Source organism: Colossoma macropomum, unplaced genomic scaffold, assembly GCF_904425465.1.
Source record: "Colossoma macropomum unplaced genomic scaffold, Colossoma_macropomum, whole genome shotgun sequence".
NCBI classification, from domain to species: Eukaryota; Metazoa; Chordata; class Actinopteri; order Characiformes; family Serrasalmidae; genus Colossoma; species Colossoma macropomum.
In genome coordinates this window covers 15,095,649-15,108,311 of record NW_023494803.1, presented here as the reverse complement: position 1 = coordinate 15,108,311, position 12,663 = coordinate 15,095,649, and the positions used below count along the sequence as shown (strand labels likewise).

General features: G+C 37.3%; 1 protein-coding gene across 2 annotated transcripts in view; it reads right to left on the bottom strand.

The window, feature by feature from the left end:
• Nucleotides 1-1,969: 1,969 nt before the first annotated feature.
• cunh14orf28 (chromosome unknown C14orf28 homolog) overlaps nucleotides 1,970-12,663 on the bottom strand; it is a 50,164-nt gene continuing 39,470 nt past the window's right edge. Inside the window, exons 5-6 of one of the 2 annotated variants that reach the window (XM_036593178.1) lie at nucleotides 2,544-2,593; nucleotides 1,970-2,311 (exon numbers count right to left, since the gene is read on the bottom strand). In XM_036593178.1, coding sequence (XP_036449071.1) covers nucleotides 2,301-2,311; nucleotides 2,544-2,593 — 61 coding nt within the window. In that variant the 3' untranslated portion in view covers nucleotides 1,970-2,300. Of the gene's footprint in view, nucleotides 2,312-2,543; nucleotides 2,679-12,663 lie in introns of both variants that reach the window. The other variant, XM_036593177.1, reaches the window with a different exon arrangement.

Below are 12,663 nucleotides of genomic sequence, written 5' to 3'. Positions count from 1 at the left end.
GTTGAGCAACAGAAGGCCTCCATGCTCAAGCACTGCATCCATCTAACTTTTTAGATTTGTTTCTGTTTTCTGGCTACAGAGAGGGTTGTGCCAGTCCCCAGTGAACACCTGATGGCCAACATGTGTGTCCTTATGCAGAACTGATGACAGTGCACACTTTAAGTTCCAGTAATCATCCAACATCATGTCCGTGTGAGACTCTATCCCATGATGAGCACCCTCTTTGGTCAAGTCTGAACTCAGTGACTCATTATTCTTGATCATCCAGGGCAAGTGGCTAATTATTTTCATGATCTTTATTCATTCCACAGTGGATTATCCTTTATATATATGGATGCATGCTGTTTTTTTCAGCATCTTAGCACTGCTTTGTGAGTATCCTGGACATTTTATTGAATCATGCAAGAAAAGTTTCTTAAAGTTCATCAAAATAGTCTGTACCTTGGATTGTAATGAGTGTTATTTGTTATTTCCTTTGTAATTTATCATTAGCTGTTGTTGACTGTTAAATATATGCCAACTAATTGTAATTCCTTATGTGCTGTACTGTATTTTTTTGCAATGAAATTCTGGCAACTACAGCTGCTGGTAATTTATTGTAAAGCTGAACTTTAAAATAAAATACTGTAATATGTCATGGTTGTACTATGTTTATCACTGGTAGACTGTAATTATGTTAACAGTATATCTGTTGTTTTTAAAATAATGTACTGTATAAAGATTTACAATATATGCTTTTTTCCCCACAGTAATTGACCGAACAATTCATTTATGGTTGCCAAAAAAGCTTACTGTAATGTCTCATACCTTGCCACTATATTTTTATGGTGAAGTTCTAGCAGCCACAGCTGTAGTAAAGTGTGGTAAATATAAACCAGTTTTCCCCAGATATTTAGTAAATGTAAATATATTTTCCCCTGATAGTGAGTAAATATAAAGTAATTTTGCTCAGAAATTATTTTGCTCATAATTTTTTAAGTAACTACTGGTCACATTTTTTACAGTGAAGGTGTCTGAATATTTGTTTTCCCTCAATGTCTGTAACTGCTTAAAGTCTTTTTCTGCACAGCAAGTACAATAATCAGAGACAAAAAGTGTGGGGGGGGAAGCGATTGCAGACAACAATGAGATATCAACCAGTCAATCAACAGTTGATTTTTGATATCTTGATGTAAAACATTGCTGGCTGCAACGATGAAGTGCGCTTTAAAACACTGACAATTTCTACCTAGTAAAGATTTGAATTTAAATTCCTTATAATCCAAATTTTGTTAGCCTTCATAACATTAATGTGTGGTTTGATGGGCCCATGACTTTGGCCATGGGACACGGGCCTTCCAGCAAATAGCTCAACCAGGGTTCATATTAGTGAGTATACAGTCCATGGTACAAGACAAGAAAAGAATGATTATTGGGTGGAAGATTTGTCAATCTGTAATTCACCTAATATGAACGTATGAAGGCGCAACTAATGCCATTCCTCATCCAGTTTTAAAGTGCCTTCATGTGGGTCTTTTCCCTAAATGAATTCGTAATACATCAAAAATAAGGATACTTATTTAAAATATGCTGTTCACTTCATATTTTTATTGAGTACTGAAATTTTTGGGGAATGGGGGCTGGTGTACAAATTTAAAATTTAAAAACTGAGAATCTTTAACTCCAATTATTTAGCACAGAACATAAGATACCTTTGATAAATATGTAATCCAAAGTTCTGAGCTTGTTTTTTAAAATATTATTTCTACAGTTTTGCATACGAGCCCAGAACTACTATAGTCCATTCTCACTTTCTTGGATTCCAAGCACAGCAGAAGTGAAGCTGCTTAACTCAGCAATTTACAGATGCTGTGATCCAGCAAACTAGAGCGCTAGTTACAAAAGTAAAAAAGTATAAGTATATAAAGCGAGTTACAATATATCAGTGACATCCCTATCCTTACAGAAAAATTTCAGATATTAACAAAAGTATTTGCAATCATTTAATGTACAATATCTACATGAAAATTAATTAACCATCTTAATATTCAATGATTATTAAAGACAAAAAAAAAAAGAATACATAATAAGACAGTTGTAAAAAAGATAAAAAGGACCATCCCGTCAAACAAGTACACTCTTCCATTCTCATTTATCTGGGGCGCGGACATAAACCAGTGATGACAGGAGCAGTAGCTCTGGTGGCTTGTTCAGTAGGATTAGGTTGTCGCTCCGAAGACCATCATAGTGCATCCAGTAACCATCAATTTGGAAGGCTGCAGAGTAGTGATGTTCCTCCTTGTTGAAGAGTGTGGCACCTTCTAGTGAGTATCTATAGAAACACAGAATCACTGTGTGAGATTATGTGAAAGAATTAAATTTTAGACACAGGGATGAAATATGAAGTTAAATAAGGTCATGTTCTTTATTTTATTGTATGCATGGATATACATTATTGACATTATAGCCAACGACTGATTGTGCCGTCATCATATATAAACCAATAATCATCCAGAAAATTATTTTTTTAAAAAGAGGGAAAGAGAAGATCCATATAAATATACCTGTGATCTGACAAAGCCAGATGGTAAGGTACATAGGAGAGATCTTCAGACTTCCACATCTGCATGTTAAGGATGATAAAAGGAGGCGGGCCATGGCAAAACTCTCTCTGAGAAAACTCTCTCAGCCCATTACATCTGAAACAATAACAGCACTTAGACAAAAATGCAATTTCTGACAATTACTATGTACTCGTCAAACATCAATTTAATAAATCAATTATTAACAAGGGCCAGATGCTATGTCCATCGTTTTTTTTTAGCTGTCTCTGTTTCTCTCTCAACAAAATGATTGGAGTAGCATTAACGGGGGAAAAAGCTTTCAGTTCTGACAGGTGAGTAATATCCATTTTAAAAATGTGGGGGACAAAGTTGTCAGTAAGTAGCCACCATTGAAAAGAACTGTACACATCCACTACAGAGAACACACTTCTGCATAGGGGTGGGTGGGGGTTGGGGGGTCAATTCTTAGAGGCATCGCGATGCGGACGTGGATGATTCTAAATGAATTCACAAATATCAAAAATCGATTTTCTAAATTTTAATTCATAACATAATGTTGACGCAAAAGGCAGAACTTTGCAAAGTGCGGAAGTGCAGTGCTCAGACAGTCTGTGCCGTACACGCTACATTAATAACTAGTGCAGGGGTTGGCAACCCAAATGTTAATAAGTCATTTTTCAACAAAAATTAAACGTGTGTCTCAGTACGTGCTTATATCCTAGTCTAGGCTAAAAATCTAATACAAACAAAAATGCAGACTTTCTTTGCTCTGCCTTAAGCTTCAGCTCAGCTGTAGCTGCTTTTCTTGCATCACCACCTGGAAACATTTCCACAAAAGTAGAACAGTTTCTTGTAAAATGTCTCTCAATGTTCTCCTTTTTACGAGGCTGAAGTCAGCTTCTCATTCTCCAGCTTCATGTTCGAATTTTCCCGTTCCACCTTAAATGGAACCTGAGGCGCCAGAATGTAACTGCTGCACCATTTAAGGTGGAATGGGAAAATTGAAACAAGAAGCTGGAGAACGAAAAACTGACATCAGTTTCACATGGTGTTTGACAGTTTCTCGTTGCAGATTAAACGTATCAGGAAACCAGCTGGAGTGAATATAAATGCAAGTAAGTCTATTCGTCCCCAAATTATCGATGATCGTCTTAAATTTCTCTCTTTGCCCTTTTGTTAGCTACTAGCTAGGTGAACTAGCTGTTATAGGCTACATTAATTCCAGCATTTAAGATCACACACACACACACACACCTTCTAAACCACTTATCCTTCTGGGTCATGGGGGAATGTGGAGCCTATCCCAGCAGTCATTGGGCAGAAGGCAGGATACACCCTGGACAGGTCACCATACACATATACATTTACACCCACAATCACACCTCACAATTTTCCATGTCCAATTAGCCTGACTGCATGTCTTTGGACTGTGGGAGGAAACCGGAGTACCCGGAGGAAACCCACGCAGGCCTTTCTTGCTGTGAGGCGACAGCGCTACCCACTGCACCACCGTGCCGCCCGGCATTTAAGATCATTTACTGTTAAAACTGTGTTTGATGGAAAAGATTGAATAAAACATTCCCTGATTACCAATCAATAAACTAAATACTGGCTGACTAGAGAGCTTTCCTAAAAAGATAATATAAGGAAGCAGACAGTGGACTGTATGCTGTAGACTCTCTAATGGGGGAAGAGCTTCTGAGCTCACAGAAGAGAGCTGGACCAGATGACAGTTTAAGTTATAGCTGAGGTACACTCTTGTGTGTGTGTGTGTGTGTGTGTGTGTATATATAGATATATATATATACACACACACACACACACACACACACTCATATACATATATGGAGAGTTGCGCAAGAGGGCCCTGTAAGGAGAGAACAAGAATCAGAGTGGGTTTTTTTAAAAAAGACATCATATGCTTTTGGTTTTAAAGGTTACCAAAAAAAGAGGTAAGGTTTGGACACGATGGGGACTAAAATGGTATTAAATTGCGTAAATGGGGTGGGGAGATTACCTCATCACCCCAGAGGGGAATAAAAAGGGATATTTTGAGATGTTATTTGCATTGTGGTTGACCAGGAACCATCTTGCTATTTGATGCTCAATAAAGCGAAGGACTTTTCCTTCCTTCCATAAGACCTCAGCAGCTGAAGTCTTTTTCGTTCCTTTTTATCCTTTTTTATTTTTGTTGATATTCTTTGATTCTTTTAGTTCTTTTTGAAGACATTGCATTACTGCAAGTTATTAGGGCAATAGTATAGATAATATTAGAGTTACTTATAAATGTCCAGACCCTGGGCAAAAAGAGATAGCTCTTGGTTGCGACAGAACCATCAGCAGAGCTTTATTTTACTGCAAAGGAGGATTATTTTATTTTCACCTAGAAATCTATGAAATTCTGATGTGGAGCCGCATCCGGTCAGTAAAAGAGTTGAGGGGGAAACCATATTACATGTTTCTGCCCGGATGTAGTTGCTGCCAATCAGAGGACCATCGATCAAGCCATGTCAAAGATTCCACCAAACTCGGAAAGGACGAAGCAAACTACAAACTCTATTGCAACTTTTATTGCCAAGGATTTGCGTCCGTACTCAGTCGTTGAAAACCAGGGCTTTCACGCTATATTGCATACTTTGGGGCCGAGATACAGCGTCTTGTCTCAAAGATATTTTACTGACACAGCGACCCCCACTCTCTACAACTAGACCAGAACTGAAGTTATAGAATCACTGAAGAAAATGGGTAGAATAGTTGTAATCTGCTGCATGGACACTCATCGCAGATGAGTGGCAGCCTGCGTCTCATGTGCTCCAAACAAGAGCAGTGAATGATAGCCTTCCAGTTCATACTAATAAAAGATATTGGAAGTAAATTCATTATGGATAATTACAAATACTTTGCTTTAAAAGTTCCAAGTTGTCACACTGCGAAAAAAGAAATCCTGTAAAGAAAAAAAAGATGCATCAAGATGCACTGATAATCATTTTATCATCGCATCGCCGCCCTCTGAATCATAATCGATTCGAATCATGAGGTGCCTAGAGATTCCCAACCCTACTTCTGGACATTTTAATGCACAATATGTTTTGCTAAATTCAACAAATTGGGAAAAAATAAAGCATAAAATGCAGCCTGTGCAAAAGTCATGGCACATTTTTTGTTTTTTTTCTATAATATGTTACTCAACAGATAATTGAAATTGTCATTAAAATTAGCAGAAAAATGCCGTATTAAAGTGTGTTCTCTGTAGAGGATGTGTTAACTTATTTTTACTTAGAAAAAAAACAAAACATGTAATTTGACCAGGAGTGTTCAAACATTTGCATACTACTGTATGTACATAAAATATAGCTGCATTGGCCTAGAATTCCCATAGGTGCATTCCTAATCAAAACAATAAAGTATTTTACTAAGATGCTCTTGTGTCATGAAACTACAGAACCATGTTTTCAGTCTTTGAAGACCACTAAAACTTCGTTCAGCCTCAGCACACAGGCACACCCAGAAATAATTTGACTCGCGTTTCTATCTGATTAAACAAGGCACATATTTCTGGACACATTTCTTGAAGAACGCTTGCTGCTTCACTGTTGGACTATATACAGGGTGATTCAAAAAGATTCATCCGATTTCAAAATGATTTATTTCACTTGTAAATCATTACAGAACAATGCCATAAATTGTAAATGGTTATCCAAAACATCAAGTACTTTGAAAAACTCTGCTCTAACTATGCATTCAATGAGGTTATGTTTGAAAAAGCTTTCAAGTCAGTTTATTTATATAGCGCTTTTTACAACAAAAGTTGTCACAAAGCAGCTTTACAGAAAAATCCAGGTCCAAGCCCCCATGAGCAAGAGGAAACCCATCCACCTCTGATCGACACGAGACAGCAAAAAATAACGAGCAATATGAGCAAAATGACAATGAGAAACAGATCTGTGAAAATGGGATTGTTACCAGTGAAGCAGTAACTACTGTTAGAAGTGTATCACAGAGAATAACTACTGTTACAAGCCCATAACGATGATCTGTTAGTATGAATATGAGAGTATGAAGTGCTCAGAGTATTGTGAGGCAGGTGAAGCAATGTCTACAAGTTCGAGTCTCTGCACGCAGTAGTATCATCAGAAGGGTCAGTGGCATGCAGGTAAGGCTTTCTGCAAAGTGTTGGACAGAAGAAAACTCCATGGTGGTCAACTGGTCCAGAAAGTAACAAGCAGGGGGCACCTGGTCAAGGCAAATAAAGGAAGATCATCAGACCGCACAGTTGATCAGCTTTTCAAAAAAACAGACAGTTCTGTTAGTAGTGACTGAAAAACAGTATACAGAGTTAAAAGAGTACAGCAGAGACTCCGGCAGGTCTAGCTATTATAGCCTAACTAAAAGAAAAAGCCAGAAGACTTGAGGGTTTCCTGAGATTTCAGTGCCCCTCTGCTCTACCATCAACAAATTTGAGTGAACGCGTTTCATTCATTGGGTGACAGGTCTGGACTGCAGGCAGGTCAGCTTAGCACCTGGACTCTTAATACAGAGCAATGCTGTTGTAATACATGCAGAATGTGCTTTTACACTATCTTGATTTCCACTGCAGAATCATGACTGTTTTTAATGCAGTGCCACCTGAGGGCCCAAAGATCATGGCCAGAAAATACTGGGTTTTGGCCTTGTCCCTTACATACAGACTTTTAATGATATTATGTACTGTAGATGATGAAAAGCAAAAAAGTTATTTGCTATTTTACGGTGAGAAACAATATTCTTGAATTGCTGCACTATTTGCTCACAAAGTCTTTCACAGAGGTGAACCCCTCCTCATCTTTACTTCTGAAAGACTCAGCCTCTCTGGGATGCTGTTTTTATACCCAATCATATTACTCCCAACTAATCACCAGGTGTTTTTTTTTAGCATTACACAACTTTACGAGTCTTTTGTTGCCCCCGTCCCAACTTTTTTGGAACATGCTATTGGCATCAAATTCCAAACAGGCATATATTTAAAAAAAAAAAACAAAACAAAAAAAACACGACATTTGATATGTCATCTTTGTACTATTTTCAATGAAATATAGTGTTTAAATGATTTGCACATCATTGCATTTTGTTTTTATTTACATTTTGCACAGCATCCTGACTTTTCTGGAAATGGGGTTGTACATTTTAAATGGCGAAATGAAAAAAGTGTGCTGCTACATTCAGTGTGACACTGAAACCACACCAGTTTTCTTTCCTGGTCTTGAGATAGGTTTGCTTACATCATCTAATAAACGTACAGTGGGTAAAAGGCAGGAAAACACCCTGGACCGGTCACCAGTCCGTCACAGGGAAGACACACATTGACATACCTAGGGGCAATTTAGCATCTCCATTCAGCCCAACCATGGGAGGAAACCAGAGCACCCCAAAGAAACCCACACAGACATGGGGAGAACAAGCAAACTACACACAGAAAGGACTTAGGTCACTTGGTCAGGGAATAGAACCCTGGCTCTTCTTACTGTGAGGCAACAGTGCTTACCCACTGTGCCACCTAAAGTCATGCCCAAAACCACACATAATCACAATCGCTTCTACATGGAGGCCAAAAAGTCGACATTTGCGGCACCAATGTCCAGATATGCCAAGTACGCCAGTTTATTTGTAAAGTATAAATACTTCTACATCAATACAGTGCACTGTTTGTTCATATAGAATTGTGCACACATGGCTAATCCCAAATTGCTATTTAACAGACAAATGATGCACTGTATGATCACCAAAGAAAAGATTTCTAAAATCGCACAGTGTATGCCTGATTTAAGGCTATTGTTGTAAATGAACCTATTACTGATCATGATTTTGATGCTCTATACCTCACAGAAATGTGGATTAGACCTGAAGAATATTTTGCTCTTAATGAAGCCACCCCCACAGGCTACAATTATGTACATAGCCTTTGTTTAATTGCCAGGGATGTAGGTATAGCAACCATTTCTATAAATGCTTTAGGCATTAATCACAAAAAACACAACAAACCACCAGGGCCCTATTTTGAGTTCTTACAGGAATTTGCTAACTTTCTGTCAAGTTTAATAATGCTCTTGAATAAAGTAACAATTGTCAGAGATTTTAATATTCACCTTAACCAACCACAGGATCCACTAAGTAAAGCATTTGTATCTTTCATAGACTCTGTTGGTTTCACTCAAAATATAATGCGGCTCACTCATTACTATGACCACACTCTTGATTTAACTTTGACCTCTGGTTGTTACCCTTTATTAGTCCCACAACAGAGAAATTCACCTCCGCATTTAACCCACCTGTGCACTGAAACACCCTCATGCACACTAGTGAATGCACACACACTAGGAGGCAGTGAGTACACTTGCCCTATCTATAGCACCCAGGGAGCAGTTGGGGGTTAGGTGCCTTGCTCAAGGGCACTCCGGGCATGTCCTGTCAACTCGGGAATCGAACCGTCGACCTTCCAGTCACAAGGCTGGTTCCCTAAGCTCCAGCCAACAAGTGGTGTAAACATAGATCATTTAGCCTTTCTGCCCTTAGGCACAGCAGTCTCGGATCATTACCTAGTTTCATATGAAATTCATTTTACTTGTAACATATGTTCATCACCACGCTATCATGTTAAGCATATTATAACATTCTCCACAGCTAATAGCTTTATCGAAAATCCCCCAGAAATATCTACCTACTAAACCTACTAAATTAGATATTACGACCAAATGGTTAGAGGATACTTTTATTTTACTCTAGATAATGTGGCTCCACTGAAAAGTAAAAGGCAGAAAAAAATTGATGATACTCAAGCTTTAAAACAAACTGTCAGACAATTAGAGTGTAACTAATTAAACCAGAAGTGAACTAAAAGAAAAACTGGAAGAAGCCACCTGACTAAACAAAGTATTCCAATCTGCCTGGAAGGACAGCCTAATAGACTATAGAAGGACACCTACTACAGCACTTGCAATGTATCTCTTCCCTTTGATTGAAAATAATGAGAATAATCCTGGATTAGTATTTGGTACAATCTCTAAATTAACTAAGAACCAAACAGCTACCACTCATCAGCCTACAATGATTTTATGAATTTCTTCAATAATAAAATTTAAACAATCAGGCAAAATGCACAGCTGCTTATAAAAGTTGACATGTTTGTGATAATTATTGAGGTTTAGAATCTTGTGAATTTTCTGATACTATTTACATGAGGATTGAGTGAAAACCCTAGAACTAGTTTGCAAAAGTATGTTACACATATGACACAAATACGCAAAAAATCTAAAGTAGGTCAAGCTTAATGGTCCAAATAGTAAAGTAGTTTGTCTTGACCAAAGGAATCAGTAAAGCACTTGAAATTTGTCACTAAAAATATTGGATTAGGAATTATAAGACAAAATGCATTTGTCTGCACTATAGGACCCCACTTTTGGCCAACTGGTGTAATTGTAGTTATCTGGGTAGATACAAACTACACCTATGCTCCAAGTTTGGTGTCTGTAGGACTTACCATCTCTTCCGCACGTTTTTCCGAAGGAAATGAATACTAATAAGAAGAATCGCACATCGCTTCTGGTTATTCTTTACTTCGACATGGACAGCTCAGGTGGGATTTAAACCAAGCACCTTCTGAATGGAAGGGAGACATTTTCATGGTGAGCCACAAGTGGCCCATAGAAGGAACCAAGCAGCATAAACAAATTTCATGTCTCTGGTTGTAGAAGGCAGTAGATTGTTTAAGAAAGACCTCTATTTCTTATGACTAAGATTAAGATTGCTAAGTGACTTGCCTACTTCAGTTTAAACTGCTTTGCTCACCAACCATGATGGGAGCTGAACCCACAACCTTAGATTTAGTCAAAGGCAGATGTTTTCATGGTCAGCCATGGTGTTCATGGCAACACCACATTTTTTGAGACAATGCATTGGTGGTGAGCAATACGGAATCAGGCACAAATTTAGGAACTAGTTCCCAACTTTCAATTATTGTGATTATGGAGTTATATAACACAAAATTAATTCACAACACACTCTTTGTTCATTATTCTGTATGATGTTCCAAATTTGATTATAATCAGACAATTGCTTATGTATTTGTAGCACTTTAAATAAAAATAAGCCAGGTCACATTGATTCTGTCAAATACTACTGCCACACTCTGGTAAAAGTTATGAGGTTCTAAATCCACAGACCGTTCTAAAACCAATTTTGAGGTAATTCGATAAAAACTCAAAGGAGCAGTAAGAAAACAACACCTTTCAAACTTTTATCAAGTGCGGAACAATTGTACCTTTTCCTCAAAGACTTGCAGTTGCAAAACTGTCAGGTTAGGGAGAAAGCATAAGAAATACTCTTTGCTAAAAGACAAATATAGTACATTTTTTGACTGATGGTACATTTCAGTTGATGCAATTTGAAGAAAGTTCAATTGCAGTTACTGATGTGGCTCCACTGGTAGCTGGAAAAAATACAACACCTGATTCTGTGATGAAGATTTGTTTAAATCAAATTATAGGATTTGCCGTAAAGAAAACATACATACATTCACAAAGTGTTAAAGCTTTTTATAATGTATAATTTGAAACAATTGTTGTGTCCTCATTTATATTTAAGGTTTAAATAATGATGTTTTAGATTGTTGGCAGTGCGGTGACCTTTGCAAGAGCCAACTTAAGCTGATTAAAGCCAAATGTCATAAATTTCCTCAGCTGATTATTGTCAATGTGCATATCAAATCGAACGAAGAACTGGTTGATTTATAATTTGCAATAATACTATGCTTAAAAGACAATAATTATATAATTATATATAAATAATTATTGACCTTAAGATGTCACCGGTTGTTTCGAGGCCAAGCATGAGACTGTGCAATAAAAATCCAGGGAGGACTATAAAAGTTTTCAGACACTGATGATTTACAAGAAAACAATTTTTCTTTTATTATATGTTTATTGATTTTCAAAGACTTATCCTTACAACAACAAATTGTCAGTCGCCACGCCAGTAACAGAAAAAGGCTAAACAATAATGAAATAACATTAACTACAAATTACAGATTACAGAAAAAAGGGGGATATGGCAGTGTATGCTAGAGGCCACAAAACTAAGACGCAATTAAACACAAAAGGCACAAAAATCAGAAATGAAAAGACCATGAAGAGAACATGCAGGTCTCAAAAATATTCATATCCCTTCTCATATTCTCCATACTGATGACCAGATGTTGCTCAATCTTTGGTATCTATGATGAATTTCAAAAGTAAATTCTTTCAGTGGAAAAGGATTTGATGTCTGAGTCATCCATAGCAACAAAATACACTTTTTGCAAGATATGTTAAGATTCCTAGAAGATATTCCTCACTGCCACTCAATACCATGTCAGGGTTGTGGTTCAAAAGATAAAAACTTGGTGTACCTTTATCAGCTTTACATTTATAGCATAATGGGGATACATTTGGAGACATCTAGTGAAGACGTAGGGAGTAAGACATGTTCTGTAAAAGTAACATCTTGGATGTTAATGGAAGTACATCTTGGGAATATTTTCTTGTAGATGTTATTCCACGCATTGTCATCAAATCTGAGAGAAAGGTCTCTTTCCCATTTCCCATATACATCTCAGGGAATCATAGCTTAGCATGCCAGAACAGGACAGGGTAGAGTATGTGTGTGAAATTTTATTTCCAAGATCATCTGGCCTAACAAGAAACCTCTCCATTTCTGTCAACTCCCAACAAATTTTACTTTCTTTGGATAAGCAATCTACAAAGTGCCATAACTGCAGATATTTGTAGAAATCTGAATTTGGAAGCTTAAACTGTTTTAAACTACTCAAAAGTCATTAAACAACAGTCAGTTATTCCAGATACTAACCAATTTCGGAATGGTCCTTATTTGAAGGTGAAAATCTGGGTTAAGGAAGATAGGGGAATGCAATGAAATATAATTTGGAATTTTCAAATACTGCCTGACATCCTTCCAGACCATAAGTGTACTATATATAGCATATTTGTCTTTTAGATTATGAAGTTTAGCTATAGAGCTCACAAATGTGAGGGTCCTTAACACAAGTGGTTTACAAAATGAGGACTCAATATTATTCCATCTGGAATCATGT